The sequence below is a fragment of the Larus michahellis genome, chromosome Z, assembly GCF_964199755.1.
Source record: "Larus michahellis chromosome Z, bLarMic1.1, whole genome shotgun sequence".
Lineage (NCBI taxonomy): Eukaryota > Metazoa > Chordata > Aves > Charadriiformes > Laridae > Larus > Larus michahellis.
In genome coordinates, this window is record NC_133930.1 from 37,796,208 (window position 1) to 37,818,851 (window position 22,644).

The 22,644-nt window shown below is 38.7% G+C and overlaps 1 protein-coding gene across 3 annotated transcripts in view; it reads right to left on the reverse strand.

Moving 5' to 3' along the window:
- Positions 1 to 1,065: 1,065 nt before the first annotated feature.
- The window catches only part of APBA1 (amyloid beta precursor protein binding family A member 1), a 97,006-nt gene continuing 75,427 nt past the window's right edge, over positions 1,066 to 22,644 (reverse strand). The window contains exons 6-13 of one of the 3 annotated variants that reach the window (XM_074570148.1): positions 17,433 to 17,465; positions 16,232 to 16,318; positions 15,453 to 15,638; positions 11,794 to 11,973; positions 10,759 to 10,971; positions 6,811 to 6,930; positions 6,018 to 6,158; positions 1,066 to 4,651 (exon numbers count right to left, since the gene is read on the reverse strand). In XM_074570148.1, coding sequence (XP_074426249.1) covers positions 4,580 to 4,651; positions 6,018 to 6,158; positions 6,811 to 6,930; positions 10,759 to 10,971; positions 11,794 to 11,973; positions 15,453 to 15,638; positions 16,232 to 16,318; positions 17,433 to 17,465 — 1,032 coding nt within the window. In that variant the 3' untranslated portion in view covers positions 1,066 to 4,579. The remainder of the gene's footprint in view (positions 4,652 to 6,017; positions 6,159 to 6,810; positions 6,931 to 10,758; positions 10,972 to 11,793; positions 11,974 to 15,452; positions 15,639 to 16,231; positions 16,319 to 17,432; positions 17,466 to 22,644) is intronic. The other 2 variants (XM_074570149.1, XM_074570150.1) reach the window with 2 other exon arrangements.

Consider the following 22,644-nt stretch of genomic DNA (forward strand, 5'->3'; position numbering starts at 1 on the left):
TACTGCTAAAGGAAAAGCCAGGCTTAGGTTTATCCACTGAAATACGAAAAAGTTTGTAATACAGAAATCAGAACGTAAAGCTTTAACGAGAACAGTAAAAAACGGGAGGATGGAGGGTGGCACGCAGGGAAACAGAAAGCAACCTCAGCCTGTCTGCTGCACCATTTACCAAAGACTTCACTATTTCTCCAATCAATCATTTAAGCCAATAAGGTGAGAAGTTAAGCAATACTTCATTCTCCCATGCTGGCAATATTTGTATTTCATGTTACGAACAGCCACCCTGTGGCTGAAGGCCCACGTTTAGTTTTCTTCTGAATCAGCCATGGTGTATGTTTTTAATTTCCGTAGTTTCAAAGTACTCACGACAACCCAGGAAGCACAGAAAAACCTGTGAAGCCTCACCTGAAGAAATGCTCCTTTGTTGGCTTTTGCTGGCTGACTTTCAAATACCATCATGTTTTTCATAATCAGTCTCTCATTATATAAATATTTTCTAACCTTACCACAGGCAATTCCAGGATTTATTCTAAAGACAGACATGTTACAATTCTACTTTTTATTTATTCAAATGATAGTAGGTTTTTAAGAATAAACCATGCCGATGACCTTTGAAGAAAAATAGTGGTTTCAGAAATTACAGTAAGTGTAAAGAAGTTTTAGCAAGGCCTCATTTATGAGAAAAGCATATTTAAAATAACTCTGACAATGAAATAATAATTCTGACACTTATTTATCTTGAAATAACGTATTTTTGGAAGATGCAAACATAGTGACATTTCACGTGGTAGAAACTGGCATGCAACCTTAGATGAGGAATCAGCTTAGTTTAGGAGTGCTCGTATCATTTATTACCTGAAAATAATGCTGTTTTAAAAATAAAGTTAATAGCATCGGTTCACATCTGCAGAAATACGTATAGTATTACTCCAGACTAAGTGGCAAAAGAGAAATTCAGACACCTTCCAAGTATTTACACATTCAGTATTGGCAAGCCAACCCTTAGATCAGTATGAGCAAACTCTCAGCCTTGTCTGAGGTATTTTTGTTTTGTATTTTATTGTTGCAAATCTTACAGACATTAGCGCTCTGTTAAATAAAGGAATGTAGCACAGTAAATACATCACAACAAAACAGCTGGCCAGAACCCCCCCAACACCCAAAACAAAAAGCCCACTCCTCTCCCCCTGCCCTCCCCCCCAAATCAAACCACTGCAGCTTCATTACAGAGGTCGGAGACCTGTGGCAAAAAAACATCTGAGGAATTACATTCAATAGATGTGCAGTATCAACATTCCAGGCTCACATATATTTATATATATATTTATATTTATATAGAGAGATCATTAAATGTTTACAAAGAACAATATTGTTACAAATACAATACTATACTTTTCCCAACGCTTTACAATAATTTCTATTCACCCTCTTTACAGAACAATAGTACAACTTCATAGTCTAGGTACTGAGCTAAATATGTACAAGAGATCTCAACCACACTGCTGTCTTCAGAAACACATTTAATTAGAAAACAAGAAAAGCAAGCAAACCTGTATATATCCCCACTGAGTTTCAAATTCAAACAAGATTCAAAACAAATGTGTGAAGCTTGCCAATAAAAAAAAAAAAAAGGGATGTTTCATCCTTAATGTAAACACTGAAGACTTAATTAGACTGTATGAAGCAGCAAGGATGAAAAAGAATTCAGGTCTGTCACCGAAAAAGGAATGTAAACCAGCAGTTTGTTCCTTTGAATCTGTTAAAAATTCACATATGTAACCTAACGCTGCAACAGTCTAGAGAATGTCCAGCTTTCCCTTTCAAGCTCCTCTTCCTTGAAACTCTTTCCCTTTACAAAGTAAAAGGGGATTGTTTACAAGACTGTTACCAGAAGTGTGCGCACACTATGGATCTCCCAGCTTAGAAATCTTACGCGCACTCTGTAATTGGAAAACCCAAGATTTTTTGCTAGACTCTGATCCTGCAAGCATTCACTTGCTTAATGTTAAGCACCTATTTACCATGAACTGTTCAAGCACTCAAGTGTGAGTAAGTTCACAGAATCTTGCAAGACTTTCAAAGAAACAGTTGTTTCATCTCTAAATACATTTGCATGTTCAGGTCTTCACCACCTCCCAGTGAAGAGAGTTAAAGACCCCACCACACGAGCTGGACAGAACCACAGAAACAAGTGAAGCTGAGGGTGTAAACACAGCAGGAACCAGAAGCATGATAGCTGTGTCTTCAAGAGTTCACTAAGTTTCCTCAGGCAACTTACGGAAAGGCTGCACTGTATATAATCTTCTAAATTGTACATGGTTATATATCATATTTACATATATTACTATATATATGGAAAGTTCTGGAAAAAAAGTTAAAATGGTCATAAACCAGATGTCTACAGTTAAACAATATACTCACAATTTATTCACTATCTAGTTGCATCAGTCAGGTAGCAGAGGTAAGTACTGACCTGGAATACTAATACCACTCTCTTGTGCAATCTGCTATTCAGGAGATTGGGATTAAATCATATAACAACAAGAACTGCAGGAAAATCAAGTCATCATACAATAATCTCAACACTAAAAGATATTCACTTACTACCATAGTTTATGCATGACTTCATTACCTCCCTTAAATATTTACTGCCTACTGAAATACCAAGTTTATTCTCTACCTCTGATCAGCCCACGGATATCCATGATTTCTGAAAGCCAAAAATGGACCTCTGGCAAGAGTGCTCAATGCCTCTCAGCAGTGTTCACACCCAGCGTGCGTACGCATGTACACACACATGCATCCACTTCCATGGATCTCCATAGTAATGTCTAGGTATCATTACTGGACCACAAGCAATGGTTAAATTGCATGGTCCAATGGTTAAACTGCCCCACAATAACTGAGAAACAACTGACTGTGACCAACAGTATATTTGCAAAGCAGAAGTGGTGTGTGGCTGTGCATGGCCTGCTCTTGTTTTCATCCCACTGAGCCTTTCTATCATAGTAAAACACAGCAGAAACTGGTTTTTGAAAAGAAATCAATATATTAGCGTGGACCAAATGCATTGTTCAATTTCAGCATAAACACCAGTATAAAGTCCTCATAAAAAATAACTACAGAGAATGGAGAATTTTCCTCTCACTAGGAAGAAAAGCCACTGCTTTTTTTTCTCCTCTTAAAAAAGAAAATATAAAAAAAATCAACCCAACCCCTGTATCCCCTTTTGTCTCTAGCATGCAAGTTAGAGGCCAATCAAATCCTAGATTTCATACATCCCTACAGTTTATCATCTTCATACAAGTGCATATAGTACACAAATATCTCCTTTAAGTGCCATACATATGGAAAAAAATCACAAGTTAAATTATATAACAAAATAAATAAGTTTATTCCCACCTCGTCCCTTCTACTGTTATCTATACCATGAACTAAAGAGGAAGTCAATAAAGTTAGACAGGTCTTTGGACAAAAATATATGTTAAAACTGGCTCAGACAACAAAATTACTTAGAATAGTCTGCAGATCTCTTATATTCAAACTTCATAAATAGCAAGCACAATCTTAAAAATGTCTATATACACCGGCACACATGGCTGTGCGCACCAAATTCAGAATTAAGAGCCTAGAAAAAGTGAAGCTATTCAGGAAAGCCCCTCACTATTTCTCTTGTAGATATTTAAAGATCCCCACCCTCCTTTAACCTCTAAAATAGGCAAGGGACTACAAAAGACATGTTGCATTTAAAAACAAAGCAGAAGAAAACAAAGAGTTAGAAAACTGGGGGCAGCGCAGGGGAGGCAGCTGTAAAAAATGCCTCCCAAATTGCTTAGTGTAAGTAATGCAGGTGTAATATGTTTCAGCAACTCACAGAGTACCTTTTGGGGTCCTACTATCACGAAGAACTGATGACAGAGGGGAATTCAAAGGTGTGTATTTGGGCAGTCCATTTTACAACAGCAGCGTTCACTAAGTCTTCATAAGCAGGTAATTCTTCCTAAGGGCACAACTGTCCTTCTCGTATTCTACTTTCCCTACAGACATAAAGCTTTAATAATGAGCTCGGTGTCTGTGGGAAAATAGGGCAAGAAAGGCAAAGTCACATGCAAGGATATCCAAGAGAACACTCTGCACCCTATACTTCTATCTAGTCGGTAAAGACACCTTTCATTCAGCAACATTTAATTTACTCAAATTTACTACAATTTGTCAAATTATAACCACAAAAATAAAACTGATTATGTAGTATGAAGCAGAGTTAGTCTTCTTTGTGAATCCTGCTGTGAACAATGCTGCTGCTGTTTTCCTGTTTTGCATGTGGAACTGCATGAAGTTTTACTTGTAAAAAGATGCAACCAAAATAGTCCCGCAGAAATATTTTGCCCCTTCCCAAAATACAGGAAAATGGTGTGGAGAAGAGGAAAAAGGGAGAGAGAAGAGAGACAGTGTGTTTGTGAAGGAGAGAGAGAGAGGGGGAAAGAAATGTCTCTGCAGACACAGAAATGCAGCACTAGAGAGACAAGCACTAACGAGGAAAAACATCCTCCATGCACATTGTGACAGTGAAGTGTTGGCTTTAGATGTAAACTGGTTGCTCTTGCGCCGTCAACAGTCTGTACATGGCAGCTGGCATAGTCTTCATATGAATCTAGAGGAAATACGACAAGTTAATCAATGTTCCTAACATGCATACTACAACACAGCATTCATGAAGAAACAGAAGGGAAAGGTAAAACCTGAGAGGTTTCATACCCTTAATTAAAAGTATTGTAGGTGGTGCTATTATGAAGCAGTATGTTTAGTATCAATGAAACATCTAAAGTTATGGACGCTTCATATTTTCAGATTAGGGTTCTTCTAAAACATAGAAGAACTATGGGTAAATAATAAAAGAAATGGTGTACTGGCTTGCTCTCACTTACATTTTTTAGATTTGAATACCAACAGGCTAGTGGAGGTAGAATCACAGAATCATGGAACAGTTTGAGTTGGAAGTGACCTTTGAAAATCATGTAGCTCAACCCCTCTCCTGCAGGTAGGACGCCTTTCACTAGATCATGTTGCTCAAAGCCCCATGCAACCTGACTTTGAACGCTTCCAGGGATGGGACGTCCTCACCTTCTCTGGGTAACCTGTTCCACTGTCTCACCACCCTCATTGTAAACAATTACTTACTTATGCCCAATCTAAATCTACTTTCTTTCAGTTTAAAATGCTTGACCCTTCTCCTGTCACTACATGCCCTGGTAAAAAGTCCCTCTCCGTCTTTCTTAGAAGCCCCCTTTACATATTGAAAGGCTGCAATAAGGTCTCCCTGGAGACATCTCTTCTCCAGGCTGAACAACCCCCACTCTCTCAGCCTGTCTTTGTAGGAGAGGTGCTCCAGCCCTCTGATCATCTTTGCGGCCCCCCTCTGGACCCAATCCAACAGTTCCATGTCTTTCCTGTGCTGAGGACCCCAGAGCTGGACACAGTACTCCAGTTGGGGTCTCGCTAGTGCAGAGTAGAGGGGCAGAATCACCTCCCTCAACCTGCTGCCACTCTTCTTTTGATGCAGCCCAGGATGCAATTTGCTTTCTGCTTGCTGTGAGTGCACATTGCTGGTTCATGTCCAGCTTTTTATCCACCAGTACCCCCAGGTCCTCTTCCACAGGGCTGCTCTCAACCCACTCATCCCTCAGTCTGTACTAATGTTGGAGATTTCCCAGACCCAGCTGCAGGACCTTGGACTTGGCCCTGTTGAACTTCATGAGGGCCACATGGGCTCTTCCTTCAAGCCTGTCAAGGTCCCTCTAATGGCAGCCCTTTCCTTAAGCTTATCAACAGCACCACTGAGCATCCTCAAACTTGCTGAAGGTGCACTCAGTCTCACTGTCTATGTCATTGATGAAGATATTAAAACATACTGGTCCAAGTATGGTCCCCTGAGGGCCACCACTCGTTACTGTTTTCATTTGTTACTGGTAACAGTGAAGAACTATGTCATATTGTCTAGACACATTGCCTGCTCTTACCTCACCAACAGCATTTGAGAGAATGTGAACAATTTTCTCATGGGGTGTTGCTACAACACTCTGTCCATTGATTTCAATGATCCGATGGCCAACACGCACACCTCCTCGCTCTGCTATGCCTCCTCTCATAAGGCTACAGATCTGGAAGGGGAAGGACAAATTTATCAGGGCCTGGATAAGGAACAGGCTTTAGATTCCTCATTTTTGCCTACAAACTGTAAATCAGCATTTAAACACAGAGGCTTGCAACAAATTCTAAAATGTAATCCATCACTGATTCAAAGTAAAATCTGTTAGTGACAAATTTCTCTTTCAAGAGCAGAACAAACTGTCAGAAAAGGCTGTTTGCATTGTACATCACATGTGCTGTGGCTTGAAAATTTAAGGGTCAATGAAGGACCACAGTTTAATAGTGTTCAGGATGCAGATGCCTTACAACAAAACAGGTCGAGGTCAGTCGTTTTCTTTTGAGATCATGCGATGGCTTGGTTAGAGACATGAATGATGCAGATTGAAAACAGCCTCTACTACACTTTTTTTTTTTCCTCTAACTTAAAGCATCTTTTCTGTTCCTCTGGCTGACTCTAAGTTGTGAAGTACGTAGAGTCAAAGAAAAAAAAAACAGCTTTGATTAACTCAGATTTTACATCTCAGACTTAACACGTGCAAAGTCCCGCTTGCTGTAAAGGCAGAAAATGTCGGCTTCCCTCTTCCCACAGTGAAACTTATCCAGAAATGGATAAGAAGTTTCACATCTATTAAAGCTTAACCAGTGAGTCTGGAAGCTACTTACAATCCCATTCTGCACACTGAAGCCCAACTGATATCTGAGGTCCGGTCTCCTGATCAAGACTGTGGTTACTGGAGGACACCTAACTATGTTCAGTTTAACTCGGGCCTGGTTTTTCAAACCCTGTGGAAAGAAATCAGCATGACAAATCCCAGCAAAGATAGAGTGAAACATTTAACATAAGCATTGGGGGGCGGGGGCGGAAGTGTTAAAATTTTGACATGGAAACGGCCCTGAATAAACAGCTCTTTGTATGCATTAGTAACAGAATCTCATCAGTGAATGCTACACACAAGTATCACAATATTTAGTGAAATGGCGATAAAATAACAATTTTTTTCTTGCCAAGAAGCTGACACAGTTGTTTTAAGAACACCAGCTTCCTGTCAGCAATTTCTTCATTTGATAATGCAAATCATGTATAAAAAGAATAGTAAACAGGTCTACACAGCTCACCAAAAAAGCCAATGACTGTGGATGGGAAATAAAATTTTAAGTAAGCAGCTAAGATAGTTACAAGTAAGCGGCTTCCCTAATAGGATATATTAAATTCTGTCATGCAAATGGCAGGTCCTGCTCCTATCATGCTTGTATAAGCAGTGCTCCTAATTTCTGTTCCTCCTACCTTCTAAATGAGTTATATCACATTTATCATGAACTCCTTGCTACCAGAAGAAAATTGAAGGAGGACAATTTATTTTTACTGTCAGGGTGGTAAAGCACTGGAACAAATTACCCAGAGAGGTTGTAGAGAATCCAACCTTGGAGTTATTTAAACCGCAGTGGTCACAGCGCTAAGCAATCTACTCTATTTGAACCAAAGTGTTGGTCTATATCAACTTCAGCAGTGACTGCCAGCCTCAGAGACTCTGTGATTTTATGTCTTCACGAAAATTCAAATGTAAAACTACAGATAACTGCAATCTGACCCCTTATACAACTTCAAGTATTCAGAGCTCTTGGAGACTGTTAAGATATTTTTCTGAAATGCTTCATTCACACAAAGGATTAGCCATAAATAAACACATACATGGAATCTACATCAAGAAAGAAATACTTTATAAAGAATACAGCAATTTCCACCTTACCTCATACAATACCTACCAATTCCAGTACCTACTTCTGAATTCCTTTTCTATGAAAAATTGAAATCTGGATCCCACTACAACTAACAGGTGTCTGACAATGACTTCAAGAAGTTAATTCTGAAAAATAACTCCTACTATAGCTAAGGTAATACACTGAAGTCTCTACATCCAGTTTACTCCTGCTGATTCTGTTGAGCTAAACTCCAGATTCAGCAGTGACTTGAACAACTAGACTGGCATTCTGCCAAGATATATTGCCTTAGAGTCTGTTTTTTTGTCAGTGCCTTAAAAACTGGATGCAATCATCACATGGGAAACAGCTACCCTCAATTACACACAGTGCTGAGCTCAGCTTGGCTCATTACTAAGAGTGGCTCCAGGAGAATGGGTGTGTGAACACAAAATGACAAAGCACACGGCTGTGGGAACTGCCTCTACCCCACTCTTATCAGAAAGAAGGTCCAACCACCATCTCTTCCATGACTCCACCACTCTAGCGAGGAGTTAGCAGCACACACCACACGTGCTCAGGGGCCATTCATCTTCTATATGCAGGTCTTCGCAACAACACACACAGTAGAAGGCAGGGACCAAACAATCGTGGGTACAATGTTTACTCAAAAGTCTGAGGGGTTTCTGCCTCAGCCTGCTAAATCCAGGAGGGTAGGATTCATGCGGAGTACTGGAAATGGTCATTTCTATGAGGAATTCAGGTGTCTAACTTCCGTCATCTGAGTTCACTCAGGTCACATGCCCTCAGCAGAGATGATATAATTGCATTGTTACTTCCATGACAAGTGTGCAAGTTATTTATATGTATTCCTTGAAAAAAAAGTACTGTAGTCCCCAACAAATAATTTTCTAATTTTACAGAAAGCACATGTATTTCAAAAGTGGCTGATTTTCAGTATTATGCAGACTGGTAATATATGCTGATCAGAAACAGAACAATTCCATCATTTGATCAACTATTTGCTTATCTAGTCCCTGAGTCTGCTTCTGATAGGAGCCAGCACCAGATGCTTCTGAAAAGGATACAAGTAGCGTAATACAATTAGGGAATAACCACCACGTATGGAAACCTTCTTCTGAGCTCTGTCAGTTTGCAACTGGTTTATGGTCAATTAGTAGCAGAGATTACATCTATAGTACTGAAATTATGTTATTTCAAGTACTTGCAACATATTCTACATAATATCTACAGAATATTCTCATCTTTTCATAGGATACCTTACAGCATGCTAAAGAAATCTGAAATTCTGAGATATTTCTGCCACATTTAAATGTGTGCTTAGATCATTCAGTGGTATATGTACGTGTTACCAGAAGCGCTGTATGAACAGCTCCAGATGTATGGTTAGGAAGATCTGCAAACATACAGACTATCTTCTCTTTAGAGAGACAAAATAAATGACTAGCAGTTCCTATGGCAACAGCAGCAAGTATCAGTGAGGAAAAGAAAGGTCTGCAGAAGCTCAAAACAGCAAAGCTGGTTGTTTTTCATTTGAGAAAGTACAGATGAGCACAACAAAACTCCACCTGAAAAGGCTCAGAACCAGAGAAGCGTAACTCATCGCAGTTTAGAAATAAAACTGATGTGGCATAGGAAACACGCGTGGCTACATGAAAAGCCTAAATTTGCTGGGAGTGATGTTCCACTGAAGCTGGCACAAAGATATTTAATATGATTCTTTTTTCCTTCCTTCACAAATGTAAGATCCTTTTTGCCATGTTTTTAGCATGCTACGCTTCCAGGCTGTCATTTCTAGTCACTGAATCTAAAATGGCTGGTTCAGTGACTGTCACATCTATTACTCATATGAGCTCAGCATTAACATTTTTGAAAACCAGAATAGGAATTCTTTACAGCAAACATCTTAATTCAAGTATTAAGAAACTAATCCATGGACAAAAAAATAAAAATTTACTTTGTCAATATTTTTTTGCTTTGTAAATACAAACCTTACTTTGCGATTTAAAAAAGCACAAAACGCAAAAAAACATATTACATAATACAACTTGTTACCAGAAAGTTGCTTAAATAAATAAGTTTAACAGTCATATTTCTAGAAATCAGAGAAGAATTTCTGTATAGTACACTACCAGCATTACATTATGTGTCACCATGTTATGATCAGCAGAAGCTCCGTGGGGCTATTTCAATAAATAACAAAGTCCATATAGCTCCATCTCAAACATTCCCTAACAATGCATCTTTCCAGATCTTGAAACTCTGATATTTAAATACCTACGCCCTTGTATGCTACAGCCACCCCAGGCACTGTTCAGTTTCAGTTGACCTGCATGATTTTTGCAGTCACATACTTTTCTGACAACTAGAAAAAAGCTCTTCTAATTATAATATCCCATTTAGCCAAAAGAAAAGAAGCATCACACTTTCAAGTAACTCAGGCAAAGTTGCTACAGAGGATAAGTATGTCTTCAATTCAAAGTTTTACAGTTTTAAAAATAGTTATAAACAAAATACCAAAAAAGCATCAGATCTGTTTCAGCCAGATACTAGAAGGCATTTAAACAGCTAATATGGCCTAGGACCCTGTGCCTCCTTTTGTCACATAAAACTTCTAAGTGTCTTCAGATGCATAATATCTTCCTTCTTAACGAAATATTGTCTTGTGGAGTGAAGTTCTGCAGAGTCCTTATCTATACAAGTAAATGGCATAGCTCACTTTCTGGGAGTCAGAAAATTGGTGTAGCATAATTCCCACTGTAGTTTAAAGATGATGAAATGGAAAGTGCTATACAAACCCTTGGTAAGAATTTACTTTAGAGTTCTATACTTTCTTCTCTCCTATTAAGTAATCATTTTAAAACATGTAACTTCCAGAAACATTCTCCATACCTTTATAATGCTCTGACATGTTGAGAGTGGTAAACCAACCAAACTGGTCCCGTTGATTGACATGATCTGATCCCCTATGTTCAGCTTTCCAGACTTCTCTGCTGGTCCTCCATGCATCATGTTGGCTATGATAACTGTAGGCAAAATGGATCCCCAGCCAGACTCCACAATCACTACACCTAGGATTTCTCCCTTTTGCTTTTCAATGTAAACCTGTATCATAAGAAAAAATGTTTCAAAAAAAAGCTCTTCACACCTATGGAACTGACTAATACCCCAATTCCAAACATTCATATAACCAACAAACACACACCCTTCCTTATTTGCTAGCTGTGTTTCTAATTCAATAGCAAAAGAAAACAGGGTACACATTTTACTACATTTCATTTATATTGAAACATGAAATAATCAACACTACATAATATAGATTCTGCTGAGCGTGAAAACCCCCTCCAACTTATTCCTGCATAAGAGCAGAGGAAACTGGAGTGGAAGAAAGCCTGGTGCCGTGGTTTTTGGTGGACAAAGCTAAACAGGAAGAGATTGCACAAGTTTATGACTGTGGATTGGAAAACTACTACTACCTGTGCGTTGCAGGGGTGCACTGGTTCATCTTTATTAACCAAGCTGCAAACCCTTTCAGCGAACACAATCCTTTAAAATCTGGAATCAGCAACTTTCACAGACACCCATGCCTCTATAAATTTTATACTGTTTACTGTAACCCGTTAAATTGTATTACTCTCTTAATCTGTTCTAAATTCATTTCATTAACATACAATGTCAAACATGTCTGAAAATTGTTTGGTAAAAAGAACACAAACAGATGGTAAATCATTTCACTGTTGATAAATTTTGGGTTCACTGTTTGCATTTGAAACAGAACTGATGACAGGGTGTCCTACTTGGGAGAATACTCTAGGCTCACTGAGGTCATTTATAGGAAGTATTAATGGTTTTCTCATTTCTGCCAGCATGGGCCTGCAACTGGTACAGAGCAGCTTAATGCTTTTATGGAAAAAAAATGAGACATACATCTTTGCAGTTTTCAGATTTGGAGAAGTGAATCAGGTCATCATTGTACATGTCCTGAGTATTGAGCAAGTCACTATATTCCTTCTGGCTGAGGTCTTCTGGGTTGATTCCATTTGCCCTCAGAAATTCCTGGTAGGCCACACTAAATGCTTGACCTATGGACTGTGCAATCAGCTGTGCCTGTAGCAGTTCGCAGAGAAGAGAAAAGAAAAAAGTGAAACATTCTGATGGTCTTGTCCCCTAACACTTTCTCTGTTACAATCACACTGTAAAATGGATCAGATCATCAAGTCAAGTTGATGAACCTACAAGTCATGTTACCACAACCCAGTTTTAAAAAATATTTGTACATTAAAAATTAATGTAAAAGACCCCCAAAATGTCAATACCTGTGCCATGACTCCAGCTTGGTACGCAATTATAAATGAGAAATACAAATAAAGCCATCCTTTCACAGGCAAGAACTGCCAATGTAAATGTAAAGGTATACCTGCTGCAGTGACTGTAGCTTGCACCTACAATTCTTCCCACATGTACAACCTCCCAGACAGCCCTCCCTTCTACCAGAGGCAATGCCATTCTCTGACAAGCCAGCAGTGAAAATGAAAATGTCTACTAGAAAACACACAACCGCATTTAACAGGATATTTCCTCTTTTTCTTACCCTCCTTAATGTCCATATTGGCTGCTCCTACCTCAGTCTCAGATGAAACAGGAAAAGGGCAGGAACTAGTGACCAGATCTGGGCATTGAAATGACTGGAAATGGTCACACGTATCTCCTTCTCCACTCCTTCAACTTCTCCCTCCTACATTCTCTGTTTCCTTCCTCCCAGCTCCCATGACTCTGCCAAGCTCCCTGCCACTTTCCTTCTCAGCCTGTCCTTTGTGTGCACCCTCTTGCACCTGCCACTTCCTGTAGCCTTCTCTGCACCTAAAACCATCAAACGTGCCACTCGTTAAACTGCATTGCTCCCACCATGAGCTGTTCTACAGCTGCAGCAGTGTGAGAGAAAACGGGCACAAGGCAGATAAAGGCAAAGCTCCGTGTGATGCAAAGCGGAGGATACAGATGGAAACAGCAGACCAGAGAGATGCCTCCCTTTGAGGTTGTGATCATGGTTAGTATGAGACAGGTAACGGACTGGAGAGGAAAGCAGCACAGCATGGTGCAGAGTACTGCTGTGCGTTAACTGGAGCGATATGTGCAGTAAGGACTGTGTTGCACACAGGAGTTGGCCACAACGTGCACTGAAACAGTCCCATGGAGCACAATGCTGGCTGCAGTGAAGGGAGGGAAGAGAAGAAAGGGTCTACAGCTGACAACACAGGCCTGGGGGAGTGCTAGTGATGAATGAATACTGTGGAGGTGTATTTTTATACAGCCTATGATCTGTATTTAAAGTCCAGCTTGGTCCCTAATCAACCCTGAAATAAAAAGTTGATTGTATCTTAAAGCAACTGAAACTAGCACTAAACCTACTAATGAGAATAGCATGGTTGCTGTTGCTGAAAAGGCCAATATCTAGACTGGCAGTATTTTACCAATGCTCAGATCAAGCCAGTTTTGACAGCAAGAAGACGACAACAAGAAAATGGGAAAACTACACCTCCATAGCTCAGTAATATAGGTGAGGAGACACATCCAGACTTTACATTCATACACATGTATCTTGTCCCCAAGAAGAGATCAACACCCATTTAGACACCCAGCATTTGGACACATCACTAGGGTTCAGCTCATTTGAAGATCCAGTTCTAAATACAGTTGAAAATCTGGTGCTGTCCTCCTTAGATAAGGACTCTTGCAAGGAGAAACACATTCTGGCCAACACTTGCTTGAGGGCTTACAGCTTCTGTGTTAGTTACTGGGTAAATTCTAAACACCCAGCTGTCCCACAAGAATAAAAGGTGACAATGAGTTTTATACATGACTTTTATAATATAAACAGGCTGTATTACTCCACTGGATATACAGGATCTTTTAAGCTGATATCTCCTGAAGCTGCTAACAGGTGCTACAGTGATTCCATTCTAACTCTTTCTTAGTCGTTTGGGTATTTGAGATAAAGTTGGCAAGCTACTTGCGAACTATACAGTGACTAAGGAGAGTTGATAGAGCTGCAGTTTCTTTGCACATTTTCAAATCACCGAGCAATGATTCTATTGGATCTGCAGGCCTGTACTGTCCAAGCCAATATCTAGTGGCATAGGGAGGATCCCATCTGACACAAATGTGGGCTGATTCAAACTAATCACAGAAAGTAATGTCAGTGATCCCCAAAAGGAAGCACAGATTCCAGATAGCCAAAGTATTAATAGCAGCCTGGGAAACAGATTCAGGAAATCTGGACCGTAGTCAAACCACACATGCTGAAGGAAAATAAGCCCCAGCCTCTGGAATCTAACAGTCTGATTTCTGCTTTTTCGACTGGCCAGTAGAGCTAGCGGTGTCCAAACTTGCAACAAGAAACACAGGAACAGCAGCCTCTAAGTGGGCAGTGTATCAAGTAATATTAAGCGAAAATAACATTGGCTACTCTTTTTATTTTCACACCAGTTTCTTGAAAGGCTTTGCAAAACTGGCTTACATGTTATTCTGGGGAGAAAAAAAAAATATCCACAATTTTTTATGCTCTCTGTCAAAATTTTGGTAGAGGATTACTTCTGACAGTGCTCTTGTCCTTACTTTTTAACCTCAGCAGTGAGTCGTATATGCACATTCATCTGCAAACAGATAATTTATCCACACATGGGTTTAGAATAGATTCACCATGACATAAAATCAGCTGCTTATTCAAGAAAACCTTCTCATCTCAGAGTCCTTGCTGACACACTGTAGAGTGGAAGACATATGAGGATTTTATAAGAAATTTATATTTTTACCTTATTTGTCTTAAGTAATACTCTGCTATTTGGAGGGCTTAGAAATGAGATTTTTTTGTTTTCCCAAATTATTAGGGCTAACTTGATTATGATCCTGGCAACTACTTATTTAGCCACTTCAATCTGCTACGTTTGATTTTACTTTTCAGTTTCTGAGCTTTAAAAGCACACAAAATCAGGAAGTTACGCACATTGGTTGTGAAGACAGGTTACCAAGTCCTACATAACCTGTACCATAGACTAAAATTAACTCAGCTGCATCTCTATTCAGCATACTTTGAAACTGCTGAAATTACCATCTTTCTTTGCTGGTTTTTTGATATGATGTCAGCAACTACTCCCCAACCCATTTCCTCCTCCTCAAGAAAGAGACAAAAATCACCTTTTTAGTATGTATCAGTGATCCTTGATGCAATACTTGGGATTAGAATTTCCCCAGGAAAACAAGCATCTCTGATAGACTTTCACTCTAACATGCAGAGTCTGAGCTGGTATTTGTAAACTGTGGCAACTGGACCCTGTCTCATTGTTACTGAAAGGCACAGAAGGAGCTTAAAAAGGGGAGGCATTTCTATAAACATCAATTTTGTGAGTAAATTGCCAGGTACAGAAAGTAAATTGCCACATACAAACAGAACACAAGTTCCTCTGCTTAGATGAAACACTTGGTTGCAGTTAATGAACAAGCAGGACCACTTGCTATGGACTTCAAGCCTTCCAAAATATGCTTACATTTCCACCCCTAGTAAATTACAAGACCGAGTAATTCCTTACATCCTCAGACTCAAAGACATGGCAAATCATTTTGTACTGCCTCTTTCCGTCTTGGGAAGGGTGAGATGCTTCCACATTATCCTGGGAGTTAGACCGTGGCATTCGCCTACGAGCCATCAAAACAACTATATTTCCTATATCTGCAATGTAAGAAATGGTCCGCAGGGGATGATCCATCATGGTTTCCTGGGGAACACAAAAAACACCATGAGCAGCTGTTTCAACAGAGTTCTTATTGCACACCTAGTATTATGAAAACAAAAAATTGGCAGTATAAGACCTTTGTTAAGTGGAGTCTGTAATACCTGTCATGCATGAAGGGAGATGCTGATAGAAACAAAGATCTTCACTTTCTAAAAGTAAAGCAAAGACCAAGTTTTACAAATTAAAGTTGTGTTTTCTGTGGAAAGGCACATAAAGACCTCAATATCAGAACCTGAATAGGCTGGGGACACATGTGCAAAGGACTATGAACTTCAAATCATCACAACCAAATGTTCTGGGCTACTCTGGGCACAGTCAATACTTGACCCATCACAGCTTGTAAGAAATGTGCTGGCTGCAATTAGCTTATCCACAAATTCTAATCATTTCTGCAGTCAGACACACCAGGGTAATTGCATGTATGACACAGTTCTTGAGCATTGATTTCTTACTAGGAAATTCTGGAGGGAATTAGAAGAGTCATCACTATTTGAAGAACAAATTTTAGCAGGTAGATCAAAATCTATTTCAGCAGCCTGCTACCACAATACTGACAAAGGCATCTTTGTTTATACCTGCGTGTCTGCATTCAGTACTTTTATTCTCTGTGTAGAAATGAAGAGGTCCACTTCAGTCATGGGTTGTGATTCACCTTCTGGAGCCTGCAAATAAATGGATTAGAGTCAAACAAACACATGAGGTAACACACTTACTAATGATGTTAGCTTACGAACAGGGGTGCACTACGACACAGTCACCAGAACAGCAATGCAAGATACAGTATTAGACTGCAGAAGCTAAAGATAAACACAAAGATGTGAAAACTACATCTATATATATATGTGAAAGTGAATTGGGTATTATTTGAAAAATTGTTAACCCCATAAAAGCTTCCCTGATATTTTTCCTGATTCAGTAAAATTATACCTGGCTCCAACATAAAATACGTAAAGATTTCATGAAAATCAAAATGATTCTCCCATTTTCTCCACACTATGAATCCCACTTTAAAGAAGGTTTTTCACACAAGCCATAGAAAAGCCTAACAGTATCTCTTGCCTGAGGAATTTCTATATGGGCAAACAGCAACTGCCGAGACCAATGGAAAAACCTGTACCACGGGTGGGTACAGTTTAAGCAATTCACAATGCAGTTCTGGTAAGAAGACCTTCACAGTCAGACAACATACTATTCAAGCACTAACCCACTTTAGAAGTCATATTTTGTTAACAGAAAGCAAACGCTTGTAATTTTTAAAAAAATTAGATTTGTTAAAAGATACTTAAAAACTCCATGAACACAGCTTATTACTAAGATGAGTCAATCTCAGCATATTACTGTGTGTATATACATAATTTTTTTTCTTTTTTTTTGCATCCAGCAATTTGACACATCTGTGAATCAAACAAAGCAGTCTTAGATAAAGTAAAATAAAAAGACTTCATTTTAATCTATCATTTTACAGAGTTAAAACCTTTGCCACGTCAGTCCTGTTTCTTTAGTAAGCACTTTGGGTACTGCCTAAAACCATTTGATAAATCCAATCTTTACTCTATTTCTAACATGGAATGGCTAATGATAAGCAACAAAAAATGGCCAATCAGGCAACTGATTTCTGAGAAATGTCAACTTGTATGGTGGCTCAGAAATAAATCTTAAAAAAAACTTGCTGGATGCAGAAAATAAAAGCACAAAATAAAAAAGAAAGGCTAAAAAAAAACCTCCCAGAAACAAAAGAACAGGCATAACATCAAGCTGATGGAGTTTGTACTGCACCTTCTTCCTGCTTTTGGCTAATTTCTGGGCCATCTGCTTAGCATGGAACAAACAGAGACAGGAGAATAGTTAGAAAAGAACTTACAAAGACTCCAAGACAAGCAGGAATCTGCATGCTAATGCCAGGGCTCACAGACTATTAGCTGTTCTAAATTAGTCCCTGCTTAGATTAATTTCCTCCTTTTCTTTTTGGCATAAAAAAAGTTTTAAAATTTCATGTTTAGCACAATTACTTTAAAAAATGAAAAGAAACAGCACCAAAAGAGTGAGGAAGAATTACAAAAAGATTCCATTTTTTTTCTTCAATTAAAATATTACCCACAACAAATAAGGGTTTTTTTGTGGTTTTTCCTTGTTTGTTTGTTTTTTTTTTTTTAAGGAAAAAAACCAACGGAGCTTCCCCTCATTTACAGCAGTGTAAACCATGAGGTTACTTCTTTTGAAGCAACACCTACGTAAAAGGTGAGAGAAGAATCTTAACCATTATTATTCCAGCTTTTTTAGATCTAATGAATTTAGATTCAAGTTTTGTAATGCTCTCAAACTTATCAACAGTCTTCAAAAACTAACCTTCCTAAAACTATGCTACTTTTTCCTGGAAAAACAAAATTACAGAAGGCAACTTTCACCTCCACTTTCGCCTCCTTCTGTGCAAATATACTCATACTAATGTTAGCATTGCATATCTGGACAACAGGTTTTCCTGTGACACCTGCACATAGATATGTCCATACTACCACGGTTTTTCAGGAAGGCAGTGGAGTATGTACTTCAGTTCCACAAACACAAGAAAACAGGCCTCTTGTCACTAAGCAGTTTAATAAATTTATGTCCAGAGATATATCAACCCATTGCAACAAATCAATTCCTTACGTGCTACTAGTGTGGCAAGAATAACAATACAAATAAGCATCATTCTCACTGTCTTGTAATAATTAATTCAGACCAAGGTGAAATGAACTTCAGACAGACCTGCTTACTGAAGGAGTGCAATACTCACCAGGATGGCAGATATCCTTTCATTTCCAACAGTAACAGCCTCTTAGCTAATTAAATTAACAGGTGTTCTTGTGGTAGGAAGGAGGCTTACTATCACAGGCTTCATAGAGATTTATGGCTAACTACTTTTATGAAGAACAAATAGGAGGCCTGAATCACAAGACACATCAAATGTTTTATACTGATCCTCACGACTTAAGTCTGTCAGGTTTTGCCTAAATAAATCTGAAAGCAGCCACTGAATCTTTAGACTGTGCCACTTATTTACAAGTATAAACGCTCACACAGCAGCTTTTAGTCACCTTTTTCAAACTAAGAAATATTTGATAGCCTGCTGATTGCAAACTATTGCAACAAGTAATTATAACTGCCTCATGCTGAGGCTCTTCTTTACATTAACTTACACTGGTACTCAGAAATAATATATTTATCAACAGCTGCCTGACATACACTAGGCAAGGGATAGAGCACTCATGAGCTGGAGCATTTAAATTGCTTTTCAAAATCAATCTCCACTTCAGAAAATTTCCTCCCCTTCCCCAAACTTTACAGAGTGATGGACCTCACAAAAGAAGAAAAGCACAGGCCAAAAAGAAGAAAAAGGGGGGGAAAAATCCTTGAGCTAGAGATTTACAATACAGAATCAAAGATTAATCAAAATACACTATCCTTCAATTTACTGAAGATTCTACTCTTGCAATGGAAGCACCTGGTCTTACCGGTATTTTAATTTTTTGAAGAATGACTTTCAAGTATTTCATAAAACTAAGGTAATGATATGGAACAACCAATTTTAATAAGTGACTTAACACTGCACAGAAATGTCATAAAAGAAGTTATGGTCCATGAAAAAAAAAATTTAGAATAATTCTATGCAAGACGCTTTATCATACAAATGCTCTTTATCACACTATTTGCTAATTTAGATCAAAAGATTCTTTCTATATTCTTAGAAAAACCAGAAACTATCTAATCTAAACAAATTTCTTTTTTTTTTTTTTAAATATACAGACTCTAGGCTTTTCACTTAAGGTAAATGAAATGTAACTATGTATCTAGTAGCAATTTCCAATATTATAAATTGTTAAAACCCAGCAATCTTCCACTTTTGCTACCGTGATGTCTACAAAAAAATGTACCACAACTCAGTGCGCACCCAGAGGACACTGAGTAAACAAAACATGCAGAATATTAAACTACTTCCACATTTGGGTTCTATCTTAAATAACATTCAGTCATTAAATCAGTTGTTATCTAAAAATGTTCATATCTGCCACACAAGCTCAAATCTTATGATGAAAAATAAAAACAAAAGTTAATTGTTAAGTTCACATGTAAAATTCACAGATTAGCTGTGAATTATAACCGTGAACATCAACTTTTTTACTGCTACAAGTATTGTGGATCCACTCCAAGTAAAATGTGAAAAGATACTTTTTTCTATGCTATCCAAAGAAGGGGGACTACACTCTGAAAATCGTGAAATACCTTTTCTATGACTAAAAGTACCTCCTAGTGGAAATATGCAATAACTACATTTGACAAATGCAGTGTATCTCTTCAAAGCAGTGCATCTCTTTTAACTTAGTTGGACTTCACAAAGATGAACGCCCAAGCAAGAAGACCCCCAACTTTTGTATTTTTAATGAAGAGGTACTTGTTTAAAGAAGTAGCATGGAGAATTTTTTTCAGAATCTGTTCATATTCAAAACGAATGAATATGTGGTCTGAAGGCTCTGCTAAAAGGAAGCACTATAGGAATTATTAAATTTAAAATGGAACACATTCATATGGAAGCTATGTGCACACAGTGGGCCTTAAACAAAGCTCCTCCTCCCCCCCCCCCCCACTTTTTGATGCTCTTAACTTCAAGTCTGCAAATTTTTAAAGGCTTTTTCTTCATTCACAACCTTTGTTTAACTACAGAGAAATGTTTCATGATGCAACACCTAACACACTGTGTAAATAAACAAGAGTAGGGCACAAGTGTCGCAGTCATTGTGCGAGCAGTATTTTACACCGTGATGAATCTGGCAGCAGGAACTCCATCTGTCATAACGATCTTCCACTAAAAAAGTTTAGCTGTAATGGCAATCAAACACAAAACCAGCCCGAATAAACCAAAGACCCTAAGGTGCAGGGAGGTATATTTACATTGCCTGAGCAATGCCTGTGAAAGAACTGTACAACGGTATTGTGTGCCACACAGTAAGACAATTTTCTGAAATACACTTATGGATTTAGAAAATTCTGTGCAAAAGCTAGAATTTTACCAGGTGAAAAATGCAGCTGCTTTGTCCTCCACCTTGAGACAAATTTCCTAGAACCCAGAATATGCATGCCTGCTAATTTATATGGATGTATAAATTACATATTTTATGAGTGAAATGAGTTAAACAGATTTCTTCTGTGTTGAGGCATAGCAGTGCTAAGGCATAACAGGATCCTCAGAAAGAACTTTGTTTTGTTAATGAATTTCTAAGAAATACATTTAGTATTGGAGAAAGATTTTATACTCTTACACCTCATAGACCCGCTCTGAATCAATTCTGTTCCAGCCATCTCTAACACATCCCTTCAATCTTTGTCTATTGTGTACTCCCACACAAGCTTTACCTCCTAGTAACTTCCTGCCCAACTCCATGCTCAAGTTCAACTCCTGAAGTTAAGCATGAAGTTTCCTATGACAGCTGATGCTAATCTTTCCTTTCAGCCTCCAGTGATGCATCCCTCATAGGTCCAGCCTCACTGGAGCCCTTATTTCTCTCCCTTCTCTATCTTACCTTTAGTTTCCTGTGCATTCAAATCAGGTAACTTCTCTACCATGCGGCCAAGTGTCAGGAAAGAACACATGGGGACTACTAAACAGACAGGCATAGCCTTACTTGCACCCAGAGCAGGAAAGAAGCAGACTCTGTAAGGGAAAGTTTCCACTGTAGCTCTGGGAAGAACCCACCAAGACCTGCCAGGGTTGAGAAAGCTGAGTGAAAAATCTTTTTAAAAAATGTCACTGAATCCACAGTCTCCATGAACACGGATAAATCATTCTTTTGCAATAGGCTCAGTAGTTTCTTAAGTTAGTGGAAACTTCTACAGAGATGACAGAAGATGACTTATCTGTAACAGGAAGGCAACATCCCTGCCTCCTCTAAAACGCTAGAGTGTTAGTGATTTTCAGAGATAAGTTTACAAGACTTTATGTATTTGAACATCAGCAAAATTACAATTTCTCGAAGTGTCCTCAATGCTTCTAGTTGGAGCTTCTCTGTGAAAGTTTCATAGACAGACCGAATTGAACACCTGGCATGGAAAACATTGGAAGGAATAATAACAGTAGGAAGCACCAGCCAACCTTAATACACAGTGCTATCGGCCTTGCTGCTAACATGCTGTCTCTCTTCCTCTCCCTTTTATACAACTGCACACAGAGTCTGAGTTGGAATCAAAACCAGACTATACAAAAGAAGAACACACAAATATTAAACTAAGGAAAACTTTCAGATGAGATTGTGTTCATTCGCTGAATTAGCAGAAGAGGAGCTGTGGGCCTACGACCCAGTCATATATAGGTAGCGGCCGTACTGCAGCATCCTTTACAACCCTGCAATACTTCATCCACACACCTGAATTTCAGTTGACAACGTCATCATTGTAACTTACAACACAGCAGCATGCCCGTTGCTTGTCACGGCCTGTACAGAAATCAGTGGGCATTTCTGTTTTCCAAACAAACAAAGCAAACATACTGGATTCCAGGACAATTTTTTTTCCCCGTACATCTCTGTACTGTCACAGACGTTTCTTTTTCTTTTTAAATCAGCTCATAGCTGTCACGTGGTGGAGAAAATAGTATGCACAGCAGGGTCAAAAATAACTGCAGAGATTATCACAGCACCAGTTTCATCAAGTGCCAAGCCAGAGGCAGCTGCAGTAATTACTAGTTATACCCTAAACCTGTTTTCCCTTAACACACAGGTAATATATAATTTAGACCACCACTCACTCCTGATTCTGGCTTAGAGCACATGGCACAAATATTACTATAGGGAATGAAAATGATCTTGTAACATTTCCTTATCAGTCTTTTTCTAAAAGCAGCATTAAACGTGATTTATTTTGCAGAAAAAAAGATGAGGTACTTAACCTTCCTGAAACCACAGTTAACCCCACATGAAAAAACTACTGCATACATAAGAAGTTCATATCCGCAGCC